The sequence below is a fragment of the Malaclemys terrapin genome, chromosome 2 (genome assembly GCF_027887155.1).
Source record: "Malaclemys terrapin pileata isolate rMalTer1 chromosome 2, rMalTer1.hap1, whole genome shotgun sequence".
In the NCBI taxonomy this organism is placed as follows: Eukaryota; Metazoa; Chordata; order Testudines; family Emydidae; genus Malaclemys; species Malaclemys terrapin.
Window position 1 is genome coordinate 269,791,579 of NC_071506.1, and position 23,823 is coordinate 269,815,401.

The 23,823-nt window shown below is 44.4% G+C and overlaps 1 protein-coding gene across 6 annotated transcripts in view; it reads right to left on the bottom strand.

Moving 5' to 3' along the window:
• DPP6 (dipeptidyl peptidase like 6) overlaps window positions 1–23,823 on the bottom strand; it is a 767,813-nt gene that overhangs the window by 483,671 nt on the left and 260,319 nt on the right. The window contains exon 1 of one of the 6 annotated variants that reach the window (XM_054021145.1): window positions 8,079–8,141. The exons of the other annotated variants lie outside the window; for them this stretch is intronic. Coding sequence (XP_053877120.1) covers window positions 8,079–8,108 — 30 coding nt within the window. The 5' untranslated portion in view covers window positions 8,109–8,141. Of the gene's footprint in view, window positions 1–8,078; window positions 8,142–23,823 lie in introns of those variants that run through there. 6 annotated transcript variants of the gene reach the window in all.

A 23,823-nucleotide genomic window follows, 5' to 3' on the forward strand; every position in this document is an offset into this window, starting at 1 on the left:
AGGTTCCCAAACTTTTCTAATTGAGTACCCCCTTCCAGATCTACTAGCTGGCCATGTACCCTTATCCTTCTCATCACTGACACTTTGAGTGTTCTACTGAACACTACCTGTCTTTCGCCATCTGTCCATATTTCACTGTTAAGTACAGATCTAGTTATAGTGCGAGGTATACAACCAAAAAAAACCCCACCACCAAACCCCCTAAATTCTGAGCTCAAATAGACTGGACAGTTGCTGGGCAACTGAACCCGCGCTGTATAGTGATTGGAGGGGAGGGCTCTGTACATCAACGTCTCTGTGTAGCTGTGGTCTCATTGTTATACAAAATGTGGTAGTCAATTCGCTTCAAGATGTACCAAATTTCCACAGAGTTTTAATCGTCTGAGTAGCTGATTATGAAAGTGCAATAAATAAAACAATTAATCAATAAAATCCACCATTACACAATTGCACAATTTCTCCCATGTACCCCCTCCCCCGAGATGTCTTGCGTACTCACAGGAGCACATGTACCACAGTTGGGAACCCCTGGTTTAGTTGACAGTCCATTCCATGACTGCTGAATCCAGGACAGGACTTAGGGAGGCCCTGTAAGATCTTAGTTTGGTAGGCAGTGTGCCAGCAAGAACTACAGGGTATATCTGTATCCAGCAGCTCCAAGAAAGAATCGCCTTTATATTTGTCACAACAGAGTTGTATATCTTGACTATTATGAGAGGGGGGAAAATGGGGCCTGGCTCTAAAATAGGCCAGCTGAGGGAATTATTGGACACTTGATAATTTAGATCATGCAAAATTATGCTCTGCAGGAACATCAGGCCAACCTGATTTCTTCAGCACCACAGAGCTATGTGCTCCTATCCCAGTTTTAAGTAAAGTAAAGGGAAAGTATGGCTGTGTAGTGCATCCAGTTGTGCAGGTAGTAACAGGCCTAATTGTTGTAGCAATCAGAGGGGGGCCTATCTAGACATGGGGACTTGTTATTATGGAAGTCTTTGCCTATGTGTAGCACCTCCTCACAAGGGAGAGAGGTTCAATTAAATCTTCTGAATGAGTTTTTAGAAGTTTGGCAGAAGTAGCTTATCTAAGGAGGACTGTATTTGAAAATGAGACTTAAGACCTCAGAGGGATGTGTTTGCATAAAAGGTAGTAATTCCTTCAAAAATTATACTATTATCATTCACGATGTTACCTTCCGAATTCCTTAGGACAGGTGATAGCCCTCGGCTCTGGAGGGCCAGCTATGAGATTAGCTGAAAAATTACTTGGTCTGTCAGAAAGATCAGGCACACTTCCCCATATAGCTGTTCAATGTTTTATTCATGTGGGTAAAATATTTAATTCCAAGCAAAGTCTTTTACATTTTATCTGGCTTCTGGCTCTACTGTGATTTGCCTTCCACATCCAAGGTCCAGGGATCACTGCCTCTCTGCACCCTCAGGAGTGCAAGTCATCCCCAAAAGAGGCAATGAAAAGACAGGGCATGGAGGCACAGAGTAAGTGTCTCCCCCCATGTCCAAGGTCACACTGGAAGTCTGTAGCAGAGCTGGGGAATAGAACCCAGGTCTCCTAACAGCTAGTCTGGTGTCTTAAGTACATCACTTCTTCATACTAAGCAAGTCCCTTTGTCACTTACTCTCCCTTTAAGTATGTGATGTCTGGAAATCTTCAATTTACAATGAATGTTAAATTCTCTTGTGAGAGAATGTTTCAAATTAGTTAATCACTTTCATGAAACTTCAGTGCATTTATTTTCTATTATTTGTCTGGTCTTTCATAAGGCAGTGTTCTTACTTGTATTTCTTATTCTTGTTTTATCCTGATTACTCTATACTATCTCTCGGTATATTAACAATCAGCTCTGTCTGAGCCATTAAGATGGGCCATTAACTTTTTCTTTCTCTACCTTTCTTAACTATATTTCCTGTTTGTTCAGAATTTCTTTATTCAGAGTCCCTGGAATTACCACTCACTAATATTTGAGTACTAACCATTTGAATATACTTAATTCATCCTTAAAATTAACAGTTATTTTATCAGCTGGTTATGTGTTTGTTACTAAGGCCTGGTCCACACTAACCCCCCACTTCGGACTAAGGTACGCAAATTCAGCTACGTTAATAACGTAGCTGAATTCGAAGTACTTTAGTCCGAACTTACCGCGGGTCCAGACGCGGCAGGCAGGCTCCCCCGTCAATGCCGCGTACTCCTCTCGCCGAGCTGGAGTACCGGCGTTGATGGCAAGCTCTTCTGGGATCGATTTATCGCGTCTAGACAAGGCGCGATAAATTGATCCCAGAAGATCGATCGCTTACATCCGGACCAGGAAGTAAGTATAGATGTACCCTTATATAAGTTTGGCTGTTTGCATCTCAGTTACATCAGTTGGTTTCTTATATATGTCTCATGTGTGCATTATATATATATACCATCTAATGTGTGTGTGCATACTTATAGAATACATTCACACATATAATGATTTTACTTCAGCTGATTTATTGGTATAGCAGTCAGTCTCTTGAATTTTTCTTCCGACTACCCCTTAAGAGTGATTTTTAAATGACTTTTTATCAGCCATATCTCATTAATGGCGGATTTCTGAAAATTGTTTAAACTTCTGATCTGAGAAAAGAAAACAGGAGCTCAGAGATGTGCAAAAGTATCATCTTCATGTATCAGTGAGTCATTTATTGGCTACAAGTGTGATCTCAGTGAGGTATTAGCTACAGTAGCTGTTTCTATTTTCCTCCCTGTTACTGTGGTTGTTAACAGACTTTTCAAGATTCCATGTGGGCCCCATATGTGTGGTAGGAGGTTTGCAGAAACCTGTCTCTTTTAGCCTATGAATTGCTTCCATTGTTACTATGGCACACAGGAGTTTCTCTGAGTTTGAGGTTACAATGAACCCATAATTTCACAGCGAACTCCAGGCAAAACAGTCAAGTTTCATCTTATTACGCAGAAGTAATAGCATGAATTTTGCATGGTTTGGGTGCAAAACTGAAAATCATCCATATTTGCACCAAAATCAGAAGAGTTGTCATATTAACTAAAGTAGAACTGCTTCCATGAACAAGTGTTGTTGTAGCCATGTCAGTCCCAGAATATTAAGAGAAACAAGGTGGATGAGGTAACATCTTTTATTAGACCAACTTCTTCTTCAGGTTTGGGAAACTAACTCAGAGTGAGACCTAAGAAGAGCTTTATGTAAGCTCAAAAGATTGTCTCTCTCACTAACAGAAGTTGGTCCAATAGAACTGGGGTTCTCAACCTTTCCAAACTAATGTACCCCTTTTCAGGAGTCTGATTTGTCTTGCGTACCTCAAGTTTCACCTCACTTAAAAAATACTTGCTTACAAAATCAGACATATAAATACAAAAAAGTGTCACAGCACATTATACTGAACAATTGCTGACTTTCTCATTTTTACAATATAATTATAAAAGAAATCAAATGGAATATAAATATTGTACTTACATTTCAGTGTATAGTATATAGAGCAGTATAAACAAGTCATTGCCTGTATGAAATTTTAGTTTGTACTGACTTTGCTAGTGCTTTTTATCTAGCCTGCTGAAAACTTGGCAAATATCTAGATGAGTTGATGTACCCCCTGCAAGACCTCTGTGTACCCCCAACGGTACACATACCCCTGGTTGAGAACCACTGGAATAGAAGATATTACCTCACCTACTCTGTCTCTCTCCATGAACAAGGACAGAAGAATTTAACCCTACTCAGTTTTAGAGCTTGGGAAAACAACAATAAAGGGGAACCAAGTGATCATGCAGAGGTATTTAAAGGCGGGATAATATTGAGTTCGAGTGGTAAAAGAAAGTATAAAAAGTAGTAATGGGATGGAATTGAGCAAATACAAATATAAGCTGAATAGAAGCAAAAATGTTAATAAAGGGCAAGATCAATTAGGCTGCAGAACAGTCTCCCAGTGAAAGTGAAACAAGAAACAATCCTTCACTACATGAGTATATTCACAGCCCAACTGGACAAGGCTGCATGGCAGTCGGATCTAAATGATCTTTTTTTTTTTACATGGAGATATTTCATCTCCTAGAACTAGAAGGGATCTTGAAAGATCATCGAGTCCAGCCCCCTGCCTTCACCAGCAGGACCAAGTACTGATTTTTACCCCAGATCCTTCAGTGGCCCCCTCAAGAAGTGAACCCACAACCCTGGGTTTAGCCGGCCAATGCTCAAACCACTGAGCTATCCCTCCCCCATCTTTTCCATCTCTAGTTCTCTCTAAGTCTAGGAATGCTTGTTGTTTCTGGGGAAGGGAAAAAAAAGATTGCTACAAAATGTACAATAAATCCACTAAGACCTTAAGCAGTAACTTTGTTAATTACGGGAGGTCACAACTGTAATTATGCTACATTGTTTATTTTATTGCTGGTGCCTCATTTTCTAGTAGGTCAACTCCTAATTCAATTGAGCCAACTTCCACCCATCATTCATTTACTTTTTTACATTCATGTACTTTAATGCTGAAGACTTGTTAGCAGCCCTTTTTGCTCAAATGAGCTTTTAGATTTGTATATATGTCCACAAATACGACAATATATAATATTTTCTTCCCCACATCCTTACAGTTAAAGTTCAGTTTTCAACGACTATTGGTTAATGTTTCTGATTCTATTTATTCTTTTTCCATTTACTCATAATTTCCTTTGTCCCATGTTCTTCAGTCTCGCTTAACTTAGTGTTTGCCAGCCAAGTCCCCCAGAGATGGTCATGTATTGTTTCTGAATCTCTTATATTGTTGCACACAATCACAACAATAATCTCCTAAATATGAACATCTTCTGCCTGAATGATGCACCTCAGAATGTTTCTCGTTTAGGTTTGTCACCGTGCATTGGCAATGTCCAATAGTGCAGACATTGCTGCACTGACTGGCTAACTATTTCTTCTACCAGTCAAGTTTCTGCTGCTGTCTTTCAGGACCTTCATCCATGTCTCTAATACTTAGTTTGCCTCTAGGGTATGGTCTACACTGCAGCTAGGAGATGTGATTCCCAGAGCGAGTAGATAGACTCGTGCTAGCTCTGCTTGAGCTCGTGAGCTAAAAATAGCAGTGTGGACATTGCAGTATGGCTCAGATTAGCCACTGACCCCCTGGGTCCGAGCTTAGGTGGTTAACCCATGCTACCACCTGTGTCACAACATCTACATTGCTCTTTTTAATGTGTTAGCTCAGCTTGAGATAGCACAAGTCTGTCTACCTGGGATCACACCTCCAAGCAGCAGTGCAGACGTCCCCTAGGCATGAACCTGCTCTGATCATCTCCACAAACCTCTCCAGTCCCAGTGACCTGCTCAGGGACACCCCTTGCACAGGAGCTTAGTGAAGGGCACAGCTGAACTCTGCAGTGCTGGCCCTGCTCAGCAGAGGCTCTGGAGCTGCAGCCTGACAGGGCCAAAGCACCGCCCTTGACTGCCCAGCAGTTGGTTTCCAGGGACACAATGGTTGTTGCTGCCCAAAGGTGGCCGAGAAGGGAGCTGCATCCCCAGGCCCAGAGTGCCTGGAGGGATGAGGTGGACTGAAACCCCCAGCCCAGGGGAGCTGCTGTCCAATCAACACCCTCACAGAGACTCCTGGCCAGGCGCCCGAGGCTGTGGAGCAGACCCTCTTGTTCTACACAAAAATACTGGTTATTAGAAAGAGGGGAGCATTCAAGGGACATGAATTCCCCGAGGGGGAACACAGCAATAAAAAGGTTGGGAACCTCTGCCCTACAGGGCTTATTTACAGTCACAGTTAGGTGTGGGGCAGATCCAAAGCCCACAGACATCAGTGGAAAGAGTCCCATTCACTTCAACAGGTTCTAGATCAGGTTCTCTGTGGGTTCATAGATTTTTCCATATATCTTGTGGAACAAATTCCTCCCTGAATTACACCCCTGTTCTATTCCACTGATCACAATGTGGCCCTGTGGTCTTTTCCCATGAATAAACACATTAAGAACATAAGAACGGCCATACTGGGTCAGATCAAAGGTCCATCTAGCCCAGTATCCTGTCTTCCGACAGTGGCCAATGCCAGGTGCTTCAGAGGGAATGAAAAGAACAGGTAATCATCAAGTGATCTATCCCCCTGTCACGCATTCCCAGCTACTGGCTTTACTCATGAATTACTCTTCTCTCATTACCACTGTACTATTCCATGGTATTGTCTAAGAGCTCTCAGGCACACAGTGCATTTTGGGTTTGTTACCCCCATGTGTTCAAAAATTTAATTCAGCACACCCAGAGGGGCTGAAAGGCCGGACACGTAAATGGGTTGTTTGCAGGGGTAGAAGAAGCCAAGGCAGATAATATAGGAAAGAAGCCAGGATTGTCAGAGACATACACAATAAGGAGAAAGAGGATGTTATGAAGATAGTGGAAGGAGACTCAAACATATGGATAATTGGGATAGGAAACAGTGCAATCTAATATTCTGGGAGTTAAGAGACTTGGGTTACAATCCTAGCTCTGCCATAGACTGTCCTCATGACCCTAGATAATGTACTTAACCACGATTTCCCCATTTGTGAAAGGGGGGAAATAATTAATAATCCTTCCCAATCTCACAAGGGTTCGGTGGGGGTTTAGATAATGCATGAACACGTTGAGATGCTTGGGTGAAAAGCACAATAGATGCTAAAATACAGAATTCTCGGTACCCATATAGAAATTTCCATCTTGACTATGCTCAACAAATACTAACTAATTACACAAGTGAAACATATTATTGTTATAATTATTCTAAGCTTCAGAAAAGTATCCACACTTTCAAACACTTATCTCAACTCAGCCGAACCCTTTGAAGTGTGTTCAACATTAATATTTTCCTGCTGAACTACCTGGGCCTTCAAAGAATCCATGAACTCAGGAGGGTCGGGAGGGAATGACTATGTCCAATGCCTCCCCTACCTTTCAGCATTCACCTTCTGCACCAGATTTAAACAAATTACTGCTGCAAGACCCAGGATAGCTCAAGAGTTTTTTAAGTTTCACAACTTGAAATTCTAATGTCTCTCCTCTAATGTCTCTAATACTTAGGCCTAGTCTTCACTTACCGGCTGGTCCGGCGGCACGCCATCGATGTTCTGGGATCGATTTATCGCGTCTGGTTAAGACGCGATAAATCGATCCCGGATCGATCCCGGAAGTGCTCACAGTCAGCGCCGGTACTCCAGCTCGCCGAGAGGAGTACGCGGCGTCGACGGGGGGAGACTTCCGGCCGCGTCTGGACCGCGGTAAGTTCGGACTAAGGTACTTCGAATTCAGCTACGTTATTAACGTAGCTGAATTTGCGTACCTTAGTCCGAAGTCCGGACTAAGTGGGGACCAGCCCTTACACTGTATCTGCATTTCAAATTGCATTTACCAAGCACTTGCAGTTCTTCAGAACAGGTTATTAATTGGACACAGAATTTTGCAGTGTTTCTGCATTTGAATTCTTGCATAATGTAGAAGATATGAAATTTGACTGACCCAGTGGCTCTCACTGCTTTATTATCTTCCATAGCAATAGCAGATTTACACAGTATTATTTCTTTAGAAGACTCATTAGTTAGCATGCCAATAAAAAAATGATTGAGATTGCCTGCCATCTTCTATAGTAAATACTTTCCCATTTGTTCTGTCTCATTTTCTTTGCACACATTCTCTAAAAAGGACCCGTAGAGTCTCTACTGCTGTCTAAAAATAGGACCTTCTTTGTTGTGCAGTTTAATCTGTTAAATTATGTTGTATTCTAAAAAGTGGATCTGTTAAAGTAGCATTGTGGTGTTTCATACCGTCCCTCAGGGCCTGATCTCAAGCTTGCTGAAATCAATGAGAGTCTTTCCATAAAGGTCAATAGTTTTGGATCAGGCTTCAATGAGTTCCATATCAAACTTCTTTAGCTTACATGTCAAAATATGATTTTCTCATCGCTGCAAACTCAGTCTGAGATCTGAAAATCAGGCGATGCTCTACCTGCCTCTGAAATCACTGCCAGTAATAAAAATTCTGCCATCAGTAAATAATAACAAACTAGAATGGAGACAACAATGTTGTGTGTTCTACATACGTTATAATATAATGCAGCATCATCGTCCATAGCTACATTGGCTCTGCAGGTTTAAGGGTAGTGTAGACTTTTTCTTGTCAGTAAAGTCTGCAGATGAGAGATACAAATAGTAGTTACTAAGGCTAGTTGAAAATTTTCCAATTAAACTTTTTTTGACAGAAAATTGGGTTAATTGATTGAATTAACGGAATTGAATTTTTTTTCGCAAAAAGTGTCTTTCTGCAAACAATTTTTGATTTTTCATTGAAAAAATGAAATTCTAAATACCAAAATATTTCAGTCAAAACCCAGAAAGTTTAGATTTGGAAATGCTGCTGTGGTGCCTCATGGGAGCTACAGTTCAGTTGCCTCATGTCCCGTTCTACTTTAGGGGCCGGGGTACATCTCCCATGAGGCACAATGGACAGGATCTCCCATGATGCACTGCCTTGTATCTTCAATCGGAGAGACTGTGGTACACCATGAAAGATGTAGTCTGACCAGGAAGCCTGGCTCACAGAAGAGAATGGGGGCATGAAGCACCTGAATGACAATTCCAAAGAGTCCCCGTGGCAATATTTCCAAATCAAAATACTTTGGATTTTGGCCCAAGTTTTCAGTATTTGAATTTCTTCTGAAAAAAATCAAAATTTTCCAACAATAAAACCCAATTTTTTGACCATCTCGATTTGATACGAATAAAATGGTGACACTTTTAAACAGTAACGTTTACCACTATAACTACACCAAAATCATTTTTGTTTCTTTGGGTGTTGACTGCCCTTCGCTCCTGTTGATTTCAGTAGAAACTGAGGATGTTCAATGCCTGGCAGGAGATGCTCAGTGTCTTGCAGGACTGGAATCTTTCTTTTACAGTGCTTTGTCTATTTTTTATTTCAAGACCTACAGTACCTGTTTTAGGTTTGTTCTTTATTTTCAGACTGAAAACATCTTCCTCTCCACCCCCGTTCTGCAAAGCTATTGAACTTTCACAACATGTTCCCATGAATTCCCAAATACAATATATTACCATGTTGTCTTACTTGTAAGTATTAAACAGTAACATCAGGAAAATGCATGTTATTGCACTTCTCTAATGGCACACCAGATGGTGATGCTCTGATTCATACAGGCTGAACACTAGCACTGGTTGGGAATTTTCCACTGAAATTTTTTTTTTTTTTTTAATGACAAATACAGTTCCTGCAAAATCAAAATTTTCCACGGGAAAATGTCAATTTTGCAAAAATGTTTCCATTTTCCATCAGGAAAACTGAAATGAAACCTCGTGATTTGTCAATCCAAATCAAAATGTTACATTTTGGATCACTTTGACCTTAAAGCTTTGTGGCAGTTGTAAAGTTCAAGGGCCTCATTCCCCTATTCTTCTCTGTCTCCTTGGATGGACACCATTTCCTATGATGCACCATAGTTGCCCCTCTAGTTAAACTGACAATGTAGTATGTTGTATGAGTCACATGACCAGTGTGCACCAGGAAGATGTAGTCCAGCCAAAGGAGAATGGGGGCATGAGGTTTCAGAACTATATCTTCCATGAGGCACTGCAGGAGGCTCAAAGAGACACAGATTAATGGCAAACCAAACCAAAATTAACTGTTTTGATTCCACTGAACAACCTGGAATGAAACTCCATGATTTGGGAATGTCGAAATGTTTCTTTACAGTTGGATGCAGAATTTCCTGACATTTCTGAACCAAAATGATTGTGAGCTTTCTATTCTGTGAAAAATTTTGATATCTTGTCCCAATTTGGGAATTAGACAAATTTAAAAATATGAGACTTTCCTTTGGGACAAAAGTTTTGCTTTCAAACCGGCTCTACACACCTTGAGTATCTGTTCTTCTTCCAAGCTCCCACAGTACCTGCCAAAGCCCGTTCATTGCATAGTGTACTAGGATACACAGTCATTTAAAACACATATTTTTAACACTGAGGGTGATTAACTATTGGAATAAACCACAAAGGGAAGTGGTAGATTCCACCACCAATGGGCCAACGGGAGCTGTGAGGACAGTGCTGGGGGCGGGGCAGCACCGCCTCCCCCCTGCCAGGGGCACACAGAGACTTGTCAGTACCCAGCCACTTCTGGGAGCGGCGTGGGGTCAGGGCAGACAGGCAGCCTACACCTGGCACCCCCTCCCACACTCTAACCCCATGCCCAGGTCAGAACCCCGTCCTGCACCCAAACTCCCTCCAAGAACCCACAAACCCTCCTGCACCCCAATCCTCTGCCCCAGCCCAGAGCCCCCTCCTGTTTATATTCAAAGTCAAATAGCAGAAGTCGCATTAAAAGTATTAGTCAGTAGTAATAACTTTAATATGTTTAATTATTATTAGTTGATAAATTCTAACTCTACAAGTAGCTTTGCATGTGATGTGGCTCTTGAAATATTTTGGTCAAAGACAAAACCAAAAAAATGGCTCCTCTTCTTTGAAAGGTTGACGACCCCTGAACTAGATGATCCAATAGTTCTTTTTTAACTTTAAAATCTATGAACACAAGTGTGCTTTCAACACCCTTAGCACACCATAAAACTTGCCCACCTCTACTAAAGTGCACCTTAAAAAATAAATTTTGGATGCACAACTACATTTAAAAAAAAAATTGTGGTGGCCATGCTTGTTGCCATGTCATTACATTTACTACGGGGCTAAGACTAATTATACTGCAATGATATGCAACAAACACCACAACAAGATTTCCAAGTCAGGGGACCTTTGGACTTAAAACCCTTTAGCCAGTCAGCTGAAGGAATTGATCACTTTGTCGTGACCGGTTAATTAATGAGAGGTCAGGGCTGGGGCAATTGGGGGAGAAGGGGGGGCGAACAGGATCCCCCCCCCCCCCGGGCAGTGGCACCCACCTCTTGGAGCCCGGTCCAGAAGCCAGCCACTGCTCTCTGTCAGGTGTCAGCAGCGGAGAAGAGAGCAGCTCCTCCATGTGGCTCCAGCCATAGCTGTTGCTCTTCCCACCCCCCAGTGGAGGAGGCAAGTTACTGCAGTCAACCAGACTTTTAGCATCCGGTCAGCTGTGCTGACCAGCCACTGCCAGGTTCCCTTTTCGCCAGATGTTCTGGTTGAAAACTGGACAGATGGCAACCCTAAATAAATTGCTAAAGAATAATAATCACTATTTATATTATGGTAGCACCTAGAGTCCCTTACTGAGACCAGGGGCGGCTCCAGGCACCAGTGCAGCAAACGCATGCCTGGGGCGGCAAGCCGCGGGGTGTGGCGTGCTGGTTGCTATGAGGGCGGCAGTCAGGCAGCCTTTGGCTGCATGCCTGCGGGAGGTCCACCGATCCAGCGGTTTTGGCGGCAATTCAGTGGCAGGTACGCCGAAGCCGCGGAACCAGCAAATCACCCACAGAAATGCAGCCGAATCAGCGTGACCGTGGACCACCCGCAGGCATGCCGCCGAAGGCCGCCTGACTGCAGTGCTTGGGGTGGCAAAAAACATAGAGCTGTCCCGACTGAGACTGGAACCCATTGAGCTAGGTGCTGTACAAATACATAGTATAAGATTGCCCATGCCCTGAAGAGCTTACAATCAAAACAGACAAGATAGATAAAGAATGGGAGGGAAACAGAGGCCCAGAGACGTGAAGTGACTAGCCCATGGTCAGTGGTAGAAACCAGGTCTCCAGAGTCCTATTCCAGTGTCCTACCATTAGCCCACACTGCCTCTCTGATATAATGTTATCACACTTGATTTCACATGTGATTCTTCCTAACGTCATTTCTGGCAACTGCTTTAAATGCAGGGCCCATTTCTCCTCCCACTGAAATCTCCACAATTTCCACAACGCAGAATCCAATCCTAAATGATTCTTTAAAAACTTCTTATATGACAAGGAAAAGGAGGGAATGGAAGAGTTTGGTGTGAGGAGGAGAAAGAAATTTTATTTTAGAGCTCCCACAAAGGATGAGAGAGAGAAAGGGGCTCTCACTTGCCTGCTTTTACTTGATTAAATTAAATGTTTATCAAACAGCATCTTGCATTAGTCCATTGGTTTTCTCAATCACTCATCACTCTGACTAATACCACCAGAGAGGCTGTGTAAGTTTTAATAATACAGTGCTGTCACTTGCAGAAAGCAGTTTGTTAGTAAATAGCTGTAATTTTAGGGAGGGGCTGAGGAGTACCGTAATTAGGGTTACCATTCGTCCGGATTTACCCGGACATGTCCTCCTTTTTGTTCTAAAAATAGCGTCCGGGGGGAATTTGTAAATCACTCAAAATGTCCGGGATTCCCCCCCTCCCCCGGCAGAGCAGAGCGAGCAGCTGGGAGGGCTGCAGGGAAGTCCCGGGCTGGACTCTGGAGCAGCTGTAGAGGAGCCCGATCCGCCCTGCATTCTGAGCCGGCAGCTCTCCCCTGCAGCCCGGTCCAGCAGCACTGTGCAGGGCCAGGGACCGGGTTTTGTTGTGCTGGGGAGCGCAGCCATGTGTCCGGCTCGGCTCGCACAGAGCCCAACACCCTGTTCTGAGCAGCAGGGTAAGGGGGCCAGGGAGGTTCTGGAGGGGGCAGTCAAGAAACGGGGGGGGGCTTTTTGGGGGGAGTGGATAAGGTTTTGGGCAGTCAGGGTACAGGTAGGGGGTAGGGTCCTGGGGGGCAGTTGGAGGGGGTCTTAGGAGGGGGCAGTTAGGGGACAAGGAACAGGGAGTCTTAGGTAGGGGGTGGGGTTCTGGAGGGCATTTAGGAGCAGGGGTCCCAGGAGGGGGCAGTCAGGGGACAAGGAGCGGGGGGGTGGGGGGCTGGGAGTTCTGGGGGGGGGGGCTGTCAGGGGGCAGGAGTGGGGAGAGGGATCGGCGCAGTCAGGGGACAGGGAGCAGAGGGGTTTAGATGGGTTGGGAGTTCTCGGGGGGGCTGTCAGGGGGCAGGAGTGCGGAGAGGGATCGGAGCAGTCAGGGGACAGGGAGCAGAGGGGTTTAGATGGGTTGGAAGTTCTCGGGGGGGCTGTCAGGGGGCAGGAGTGCGGAGAGGGATCGGAGCAGTCAGGGGACAGGGAGCAGAGGGGTTTAGATGGGTTGGGAGTTCTGGGGGGGGGCTGTCAGGGGGTGGGGAGTGGTTGGATGGGGCGTGGGAGTCCCAGGGGGCTGTCTGGGGGTGGGGGTGTGGATAAGGGTTGGGGCAGTCAGGGGACAAGAGGCAGGGAGGCTTAGATAGGGAGTGGAGTCCTGGGGGGCAGTTAGGGGCAGGGGTCCCAGGAGGGGGCAGTCAGGGGACAAGGAACGGGGGGAGGGTTGGGGGTTCTGAGGGGGCGGGAAGTGGGAGGGGCAGGGGCGGGGCTAGGGCGGGGCTCCTCCCGTCCTCTTTTTTGCTTGCTGAAATATGGTAACCCTAACCGTAATTCTCCAAATAACATACAAGATTAACAGTACAGCTGTTTTGTTAGCAGCAGCCTAGGTATGATAACAACAATGTCGAAGACAGCAGCAATGGTATGGGATTGTCATGCAGTGACACTGCCCAATGCCAAGTCAAACTTACAATGAAAAAGAAAAAATAAATGGGGTTTATGGGGTTTAGAATGGAAGAGCAGAGCTGAGAGCAATGATCATAAGTGATCCAAAAGCTATAAATCCCTCTATGGCTTTGATCACTTTAAATAATCCATGGGTATTTTTATAGCTAGAAAGGTATCAGATTTTTAACAGCCTAAACAATCCACTATTACAAAACTAAACATTATTTAAGATATGGATAGCTCATTCCCACTCTTGCACCTGTTAGCCCCAGTGAAGTGTATTCAGTGATTAATAACCTACCACCCAGGCTGCGAACATTTTCTTCTTATCATGTCTCTATGGACAGAAATGTGACTGGCCCAGTTTCCAGGGTGCTGTTGCATTCTTTCATGTATATTAAAAGAAAATATCACTGGGACTCAGGAGACCTGGGACCTATTCCTGGCTCTGCGACTAGCCTACTGCATGACTATGCGCAAATCACTTCACCTCCCTATGCCTCAAGTTCCCCATGTGTAAAATGGGGATAATGATACCTTCCTTTATAAAGTACTTAGTGGTTTTCATTAGCAGACCTCAATCTAAGTGCTAGGTATTATTTAGAAACACTATTTTTAGCCTGAATGGTTGCAAAGAAATCCTTAAGCCTGTGAATTGAGTGAATGCAGCAAGGTCTATCTACAAATACAATTCACGGATTAAGCAGTTCAATTCATCTCAATAGGTTGTTAACCCTGAAACGTAAAGATAACATTGGAAATATCAACGTTGTTAACTATTTCACTGCTGATCACTTTAGCAGAAAAATCCAACAAATGTATTATCCTACAATCCTAAAATGCCTCCCATGCCTTTTTGTTGCCCAAAGCCCCCGATGTCTCTTACCAAAATCTCCAGCTTCCACCCTGCCAACTTCAGGAAGGCATTCATGAATTGCAAATACAAAAATCTGTGCTACGCTGAAAACAGAAAAGGTAAGGGACAATAGATGTTATTTAATATCAAAATCCTGCATTAATTGTAGTCTTCCTTTGCATATTTAAATCAAGAAAAAAAGTCTCTTTTTGAATGTTTCTGGAGTTGCTGCATTAATGTGCTATAAAAACCGAGAACCCTTGCTCAGAATTTACACCTAATTTGGCATGGAGTACAAGCCCACACCTATAGAGGTCACTTGAAAGTAGACTCAGGCTAGGTCTACACTACCCGCCTGAATCGGCGGGTAGAAATTGATCTCTCAGGGATCGAATTATCACGTCTCGTCGGGATGCGAGAATCGATCCCCGAATTGACACGCCTACTCCACCAGCGGAGGTAGGAGTAAGCGCCATCGACAGGGAGCCGCGGAGGTTGATTTTGCCACCGTCCTCACAGCGGGGTAAGTCGGCTCCGATACATCGAATTCAGCTATGCTATTCGCGTAGCTGAATTTGCGTATCTTAAATCGACCCCCCCCCATAGTGAAGACCTGCCCTTAGGCTCAAAATAGAATTCAGAGTATCAGCCATGTTAGTCTGTATCCACAAAAAGAACAGGAGGACTTGTGGCACCTTAGAGACTAACACATTTATTGGAGCATGAACTTTCGTGGGCTATGCATCCGAAGAAGTGGGCTGTAGCCCACGAAAGCTTATGCTCAAATAAAGTTATTAGTCCCTAAGGTACCACAAGTACGCCTTGTTCTTTTTGCTCAAAATAGAGAAAGGTATATAGATGTATTTTAGCAGTATTATGTGTGTTCAATTAGAACTCTGGCTCAATCCTTTACAGCAAAAGCAATTGTACAAGTAATAAAATTCGCTTCGAGATTTTTCTTTGTGGCGTGTGTAGATTTGGAAAAAGAGCTGGGCTTTCTTAAAGATTTGGGGTTTTAGAAATGCAGCTCCGCAGCTGGAGGAGTCAGGTGAAGCAGTAGACCCCAAGGAGCTAAGAAAGTCCACAAGGCTGTTGAACGTTTATCTAGTAAAAGACAAATAGGAGTAGCCAAGAAGAATATCAACCTGCATACAAGGGGTGATTGCAAGCTTTATCTTCCTGTTCTGATTGGTTTCTTTGGGCAATGTCAATGTCAGCCCGGGCTATTCTTGAAACGTTTGTAGATAAAATACACCTTATCTGGCTGAAGTGATATTTCTGCACTCGATTGTTTTCCTTTGTCTGGAGAGTTACCCAAGAAATGTCACCAGTTTCTACACTATGTGACTGAAATAAATCACTATGTACTCCAGTGTCTCTTTCAATAGTACATGCAGTCCTTTTATAAAGCTCCCAAAAACACAATGTAGTTTAATTCAGCAGTAAACAATTTTTTTTAAAAGTGGGCTTTTGATTTTGGGTGCCTCAGTTTCTGCCTCTCCAATACCGTGGGTTGCATTTTCAGGGTTGCTGGGCACCGGAAGCTCCCACTGGTTTCACGACTTCGGAACACCTGACCCTGGGTGTCTCAAGTTGAGCCTCAAAATCAGAGATAATTTTTGAAAATGTATATAACAAATCCTTCTATGTGTCTTCCTTTGTTTGGTCAATTAAGAGCAACAAAATGGAGGAATTGAGAAACTGTCTTACTCCTTCACAATTACTATTGGAGGAAAGAGTAAAAGCTATTCAACCTATTGGGGGTCATTGACAACTTCTACAGTCCAAAGATGCCATCTGTTACTTATCTCCCCTTGAATAATATCTTATTTCCCAAGTGGGACTACTTGCAGGGTAAGTTAGTACTCGAGGGGGTAAAGGAGGCAGTATCAGGCCCCCGCTAATTGGTGGGGAGCACTAAGACATTTTGCATTATACTATCACATTGGGAATTCAGAGGATACTACAATCTCAGGCATTAGCAGGAGCTCACTAAAAATGTTCTACCTCTGACTCCTCTAACAGCGCAGGGACTGTTGCTCTCTCTTGATATTGCTCCAAAAACAACCACTTTCAGAAAACTGTGGGCCTTGGAATGCGATTACAGTTTTAATCTCTCTGAACATGTCAGATGACATCATGTTATCCCCTAAAATAATTGGGGGCAGATGCTGACACCCTCGCCCAAACAGAATAGGACCTTACTCCACAAGCAGCCCCACTGATTTCACTGGGAATGTGCCCAGCGGAAGGCAGTACTCACCATGAGTGAGGATATCAGAATATAGCCCTGGTTCTGGGAGCAGTACTTCTTAGGAATGCAGAAAAAGAAAGTTATGGAAATCATCCCAAGTTCTGGAGATTCACAACATTTGTTCAATAGCTTTGGACTCCTCAAATAATTGTATACTTAGTAAAATACAGCAGATAGAAGAACTCTAACCAGAATGTTATATAAATCTATTATTCCATTTAGTTTAATTAAATGCTTGTCTAGCATCATTGAGAATAGTTCCTGCTGGAGAAGTACATTTCCTGTCAGTATGTATTATATTAAATATTTTGGGTTGTATCTCATATAGACTTACGTTTCAGCTATGTAGGTTTTTAATGAACTTCTCTAGTATACGTTAAATATTAGTAGTCTGTACCTCTTCTACGCACACAAAGCTCAGTTCGCATGAGACGAGCATAAGCCAAAAAGTACACAGATCAGAATGATCCAAACCCAAAATATACAGGCGAGTCTCATCTTACGCGGGGGGTCCGTTCTGCAGTTAGCGCGTAAAGCGAAAACCACGTATAGTCAAAATTACATTGAGTTGAATGGTGGGCGGAATCGCCCGCACTACAAGTACAGTATTAAAATAGTTATTTTTCTCTTTTTTTTGTTTTTGTTTTTGCCGACTGTGCAAAGCTGAAATCACGCATGTTAAATGCGCGTAAGATGCGACAGACCTGTAGTCGCTAGAAGCAGAAAGTTTAAATAATGATAGGACTTTTTCCTAAACAGGTTAAGTGTCCTGGCTACCAGCTCCGCCCCATTGAAGGCAATGCTGTATAGTACAGTGAGAGTATGTCTAATGTTGCCCTTGAATCTTTAAGGGAGTGGAGTGAGAAGTCCATGTCAGCACTGAAGAGCTTGGGCCCTGGAGCTCTGTACTTCTCTTGGGAGTCTAGGAGACTGGAGCCAAGATGCTTGCCACATAACTACTGCAGTGGCTAAGGACCTTTTGATGCCAAGCGGTGTCAGATGGTACTGAGGTGGGCGCTTCCCTGTATTGCCTAGCAGAAAACTTCCCAGACTGAGGCTTCTTAGGCAAGGCAGATACCTCAGTATGGGTTTCAGCCGGAGCCTCAGAGGTGCCTTTTGTGGGACACGAGGTCTCCCGGGAGCCAGATTTATGGGGTGACCCAGCCTTTTCTTAGACTCCCTGGAAGGAGAAAAGGGCTTCTTTTTCTTCAACATCTTCATCTCCAAAACTGCTGCTGCAGGTCCGGCAATCGCTGGAGCAGCCTGAGATGTTGAGGCCAATGTAGCGGGGAGGAGGGAAGTGGATCCTGCTGGAGTAGGGAGCGTTCCATTGAGAGGAGCTTCAACCTAGCCTCTCTGTCCTTTGAAACCTGCTTTGAAACCCCATGCAGACCTTACACTTTGACGGGATGTGGGTGTCTCAGAGACACCATAAACAGCTGGAGTGCCCTTTGCTCTGGGGAAAAGGCCTGTGGCAGGGCTGGAACTCTGGGGTTTTCAGCATAACCCAGGGAAGTGCCGAAGCAGTAAATAAAAAGTCCAGACAATGGGAGGCGAGGACCCTCCATGTCAAAGCCCAAATGTGCTGAAAATGAGAAAAAAATAACAGCTAATGAAATAAAAAATTAAGAAAATAAAAAAGTAATGGTTCGCTGTAAGTGAGAAAAGGCAGGATGCTGAGAACAGCTGATGCCAAAAGTGCTCCATCTGAATCCACAGGCAGCTGAGAAGGCATTGAGTGATGGCAGGTCCGCACCTCCTTATATGTCCGCATATGGGAGCATGTGGTGCTGCTCTGGTCAAAAGTGCATAGCACGCACATATCCTACAGTGTTGCACCCGTACGGACATGTACTCGAAGAAGAACCATCTGCATCTGTTTGTTATAAAGTGTTGATAATAACTGCCAGTTGGGATGAGGTGCTGAACCAGTGACTTTCATGAATTCTGCAGTAAATTTTAATGTAGTTGATTGCATACTCTCTAAACTGATATAATTTAAATTTGCACTGCATTCTCGTGCTAAACCCCTGGATTATCACTGTAAATATGTGCTGATAAGTTAAACACTGCAAATAGGTGCAATATGTTCCCCACCATTGCCAAGTGATAAATCAGCAGGGGTGGCAGAAATCGTTGATTTGGAGAAGGAGGAGAGGAGGAGATGGAAAGGTTGAAGTAAGGGGAAGCAGGGAAGGAACATGGCTGGATAGGATGAAACAAGGGAGGTAGAGAACAAGAGGAGAATGATAGAAGGTACAAAACCCAAGACAAGGACTGAGCATCGAGAGAGAGAGATGGGCAGTAACAATGGAAGGAAAGAAATAGGGCAGAGAGAAAAAATAAAAGAAAAGAAATGGACAAAAAAAAAGACTTCTAGGTAGGGACCTTGTCTTATAATGAATGTATTTGTATTACAGTGCTCCAAATAGAGCATTACATTGGGTGCTGTAAAAACATACAAGATTACCCAACCCCTATTTGAAAGAGGTTACAATCTACATTTAAGACAGAAAATGGGCTTGATCTTTATCTGGAAAATGCCCAGTACAATTCGGAAAGAAAAGGTGCATGAGGTAATATATTTTATTAGACCAACTTCTGTTGGTCAGAGAGACAAGCTTTCAAACTATATAGAGCTGTATAATTTGGCACCAGGGCCAGCTCCAGGCACCAGCCCACCAAGCTTGTGCTTGGGGCGGCACCTGGAGGGGGGAGGCCTGGTGCTCCGGCTCTGGCCACGGGGGAGAGCGGAGCCACGGCGGGCTCTCCGCCCTCCTCCAGGCGCTCTGGCTGCCAGGGAGAGCGGAGCCGCAGCGGGCTCTCCACCCTCCTCCCAGCGCTCTGGCCGCCGGGGAGAGCGGAGCTGCGCTGGGCTCGCCGCCCTCCTCCTGGCGCTCTGGCCTCCGGGGAGAGTGGAGCCGCGGCGGGCTCTCCGCCCTCCACCTGGCGCTCTGGCTGCCACTCCGCCCTCCCCCCGGCGCTCTGGACACCGGGGAGAGCGGAGCCGCGGCGGGCTCTCCGCCCTCCCTCCGGCACTCTGGCCGCCGGGGAGAGCGGAGCCGTGGCGGGCTCTCCACCCTCCTCCCGGGGCTCTGGCCGCCAGGGAGAGCGGAGCCCCGGCTGGGCTCTCTGCCCTCCTCCCGGGGCTCCGGCCGCCAGCGGAGCCGCGGCAGGCTCGCCGCCCTCTCCCCGGGACTCTGGCCGGTTGAGGAGAGCGGCCTGCGGCCGGGCTCGGTGCCCTCCCCTGCCGCGCTGGGGGGGGGGGCGCGGGGGGCGGCGGGAGGCTTTTTTGCCTGGGGCGGCAAAAAAGCCAGAGCCGGCCCTGTTTGACACGTATAAAATAATAAAGGAAGGGGATTAGGACACACAGGCTATAGAAGAAGGGAGAAAAATGAGGCTGGATATAAAAGGACAGACCAACCAGTGGAAGGAGAAGAAAGAGGAGGAATGAGGAAAAACACAAAGGGAGGGTCAACAATAGAGCTGGTTGAAAATTTTTCTATTGAAAACATTTTTCAATGGAAAATTACCTTTTTTTCCCCAAACACACTTTTTGTGGAATTTTTTCAGTTCTTAACAGTTTTTCAGTGACAAAACAAACCGCGAAAATATGAACGGGTGAATTTTTTTCATTCCCTGCCCCCTTTTTCCCTAACTTTCCTCCTTTCCCCCTCAACTGTAAAAGGGAGGAAAAGGGACAGAAAGCCAGGAAAAACAAACAGACCAAAACCATTTGGTGGGGTGTCAAAAAGGGGGAGGGAAATGGGGGGAAATTTTAAAAAACAATTTTTTTCAAAATTTCTGGCAAAAAATTTCCAGCCCTAGAAAGAAGAGAGAGAGAGAGCTCTCAGTCTTCTCCCCAGCAAAGGGAAGGCAATAGGTACTATGAGAGATTTGCAAGCTGGTTCCTTAAATGTTGCTTTCTCCTGGAACAAGCTGTTGCTCACTTTGCAGACAAGAATAGCACTTTGTTTTGGGATTTGATTGGATTTTTTGCCCAGTAATAGCTAACAATTCTCCTAATACTGTGTCTGCACTTTATTAACATCAGACTGTAATTCTCATAACTACTCTGCAGCAGAAAGTCATTTCCTCTAGTGAATTATATATTAAATGTTTCTACTTCCATACAAAATGCCAGTGCACTTGTAGACAAGGAGTAATTCTACAGACAATTGCCAGATTGATATAGCTTTTAGGGGGTATCAATAATGAGGACGGATTGGATTGAGTTGGACTATACCATTTAGAGTCTGAAAGATTTTAAAAAGCTGTACGGGATCATTATAGAAAAAAGAAATGCAAATCTCAGCTGAAAGCAACATATTTGAAAACAAGAGGTCATCAGGGGAAGTTAACAAGTGGCTCTGGCTTGACAGTATTTATTTCCAACTTGAAGGTAGGGTAAAAGTCAACAAAGGGCCCGGGCTTTCATTTTGTTCTGTGTTCATACAGCACCTAGCACAACGGGGTCATGATCCAGGAGCGGGGCTCCTAGGTGCTACTGCAATGCAAATAACAGACAATAATCTCAGTGTGAATCATGAATTGACTAGACTGAAGTCAAAGGAGTTACACTTGTATTCACACAGAATAGTGACCAAACCTGGGCCCAAAAAGCAAAGCATTTTAACACGAAATGCCGGCATTTTTTGGAGAAGGCGATTCAGAGGCTAGTCACCCTCTGCATTGTGGGCAGGGAGATAGCTAACTCGTGACTTTCTGCCTACCTAGAGTTTTAATGACTCCTACATACCTTGCACACATTCTTGCTGCTTTGAAAATGTCTGCATTTAAACAAGCTGAAAGGACTGACATTTTGGTAAGTGATATTTTCGAATACTCTAAATAGAACCATTGTGACATGGAACCGACGATCAGGAACGAAACTGAATTGTCATTAGTAGGGCCCTACACCAGAAATGCTGCCATTGCTTAAGTAGGCTGCTTACCCACAGGGAGTGCCAGATTCCACGCTTCCCCATTGTTGCAACATAAGACAGTCAGGCTCATAAGAAAAACATCTGGAGGATGAGATCTGATCTCAGCTAGCCACAGAAGAAAATGCAAAGGGTGGGGAGGTGTATAGACCGAAATGCTTCTCCCTGGCTGATAGCTCCATTCATGCTCAAAGGGTTGATAAGAACCTGGAAGGTTGAAGATTTCCCTTCTCAAATAGCAATCATGGGGGAATCTCTTCCACTCAGGACAGCCCCTTCTCCTTCATGATTCAAAGAGTGGGGGCTCACCTACCACCTCTGATAACTGAGGGCAAGAGACCCCCTTGGTAGGAGTGAACATAAAAGTGGAAACAGTCGCAACTCAAACCCAGTCCAAGACTCAGTTCTCTTTTTTTGCCTCATGGAAAACACACAGGCCCTAGAATTGCATTAAGTGCTGTGACCAACCCAGCCCCACTGACAGGGTGAGGGTAGGAAAAGAGGGAGAGGGGTAGAATTAGGAGCTGTGGTTCACAGGAGATGGGAAACTCATTCCCCAAGTGAAGAGCTGCTTCCACCCACCCACCCACCTCATTTTGACCTTTGCACAACCTTTCCTTTGTATGTCAGCTTGATGCAAAGGCCTCATACACTGACTGCTGGGGGCTAGGTGACCCAGAAAGACACACACCATTTTGTCTTCTTAGTTTTGTTCTTTCTAGGGATCTTCCGAAAGGATATAAAAGTGTGGAAGGAAACAGAAGGGTAGGTGACAGAGTGCTGGGAACCAACAGCTGAGCCATCATTCTGGTCCCTGAAACATCAATTAATTCCCCCCAGAGTGAACCGGACGGGATGTACTTACTGGATTAGAATGGACTGAGGGAGGACTAACAAGCAAATTGGCCCATTAACACGGGAGGTATAGGAAGGCAGGGGAAGAAAATGCATGGGGAGAGAGAGAGGCAGGCTAGCAGAACTAGAATCAGGACTAGAAAGGTTCTCTGGGTAGAGAGACCTCTCTTCTTGTTGGCAGAAAATTGAGGAGATAGTGCAACCATAAATAATTATGGTGTATAGATCAGTCAGATGGTGAAACGAGCAAAACATGAATAAACTGCACTGGGGTATCTAACATCTGAAGATCTCCAAGTCTGTGTAGACAGTGCAGAAGACAGGAGAAGGATGTCTCCGGTCACAGACCCCAATCAACAACTCCACTCCTCAGGCACAGTGGGACTATATCTACCACAAGCGTAAAGCTTCCTTGTACAGGACACTGAGCATTCTCAAGGAGCTAGACAACACTGTGAAATTAGCTCCTGACAGCATCTCAGAAGAACCACAAATTCCACCAGCATCTATTTCGAATGCCAGGGACATTTCTTTGACTGTCTCTTCACTATCAAACCACAGAACATACCACATGTTAAAGAAAATAACAATATTTTCGAGCTCAACACCCAATTTTCCCCCTGGCAAAAGGAAGAGAGAAAAAAGGAAAGAATTGCACAGAGCAGATATTAGTCATGTCACTTACTGCACTTCCAGAAGGCGCTCAGATGCCCTGGTGATGGGTGTAGTATTAGAACCAGAGTAAAATATTATATTAAAACTCCCAAATGCTAGACATTTCATCCCTGTGTTGTCCGTGGTAAACCTGATACTATATTAGATATGATTGAATGCTTTAATATAAATGTTTTGGGTTGTTGTTTTTTTCTTTAAACTCTCCAAAGCTTGTATTAACTAGAAGGTGGAAAATTTTAATTTAATGGAGATATTCTATCTCCTAGAGCTGGAAGGGACCTTGAAAGGTCATCAAGTCCAGCCCCCTGCCTTCACAAGCAGGACCAAGTACTGTTTTTGCCCCAGATCCCTAAGGGGCCTTCTCAAGGATTGAACACACAACGCTGGGTTTAGCAGGCCAATGCTCAAACCACTGAGCTACCCCTTCCCCCATTAGTCAAAATGTATTGACTAATTATAATGATACACAATAATCATGTTAAATTGGGTATCTAGAGTAGAGGGTATATTTAAGGATAGATTAATGTGTGAATGATGTGTCGTGGCAATATTTGTAATAAACAAAAGAATTAATACTAGCAATATTCATTTGGAAAAGTTGCGCGCTACCTAATGGAGTTTTAATATAATAGATGGATGAACAGTTTCAGAGAAATACAAGTCTAACAGAAATCCAACCCAAAGCAAGTACA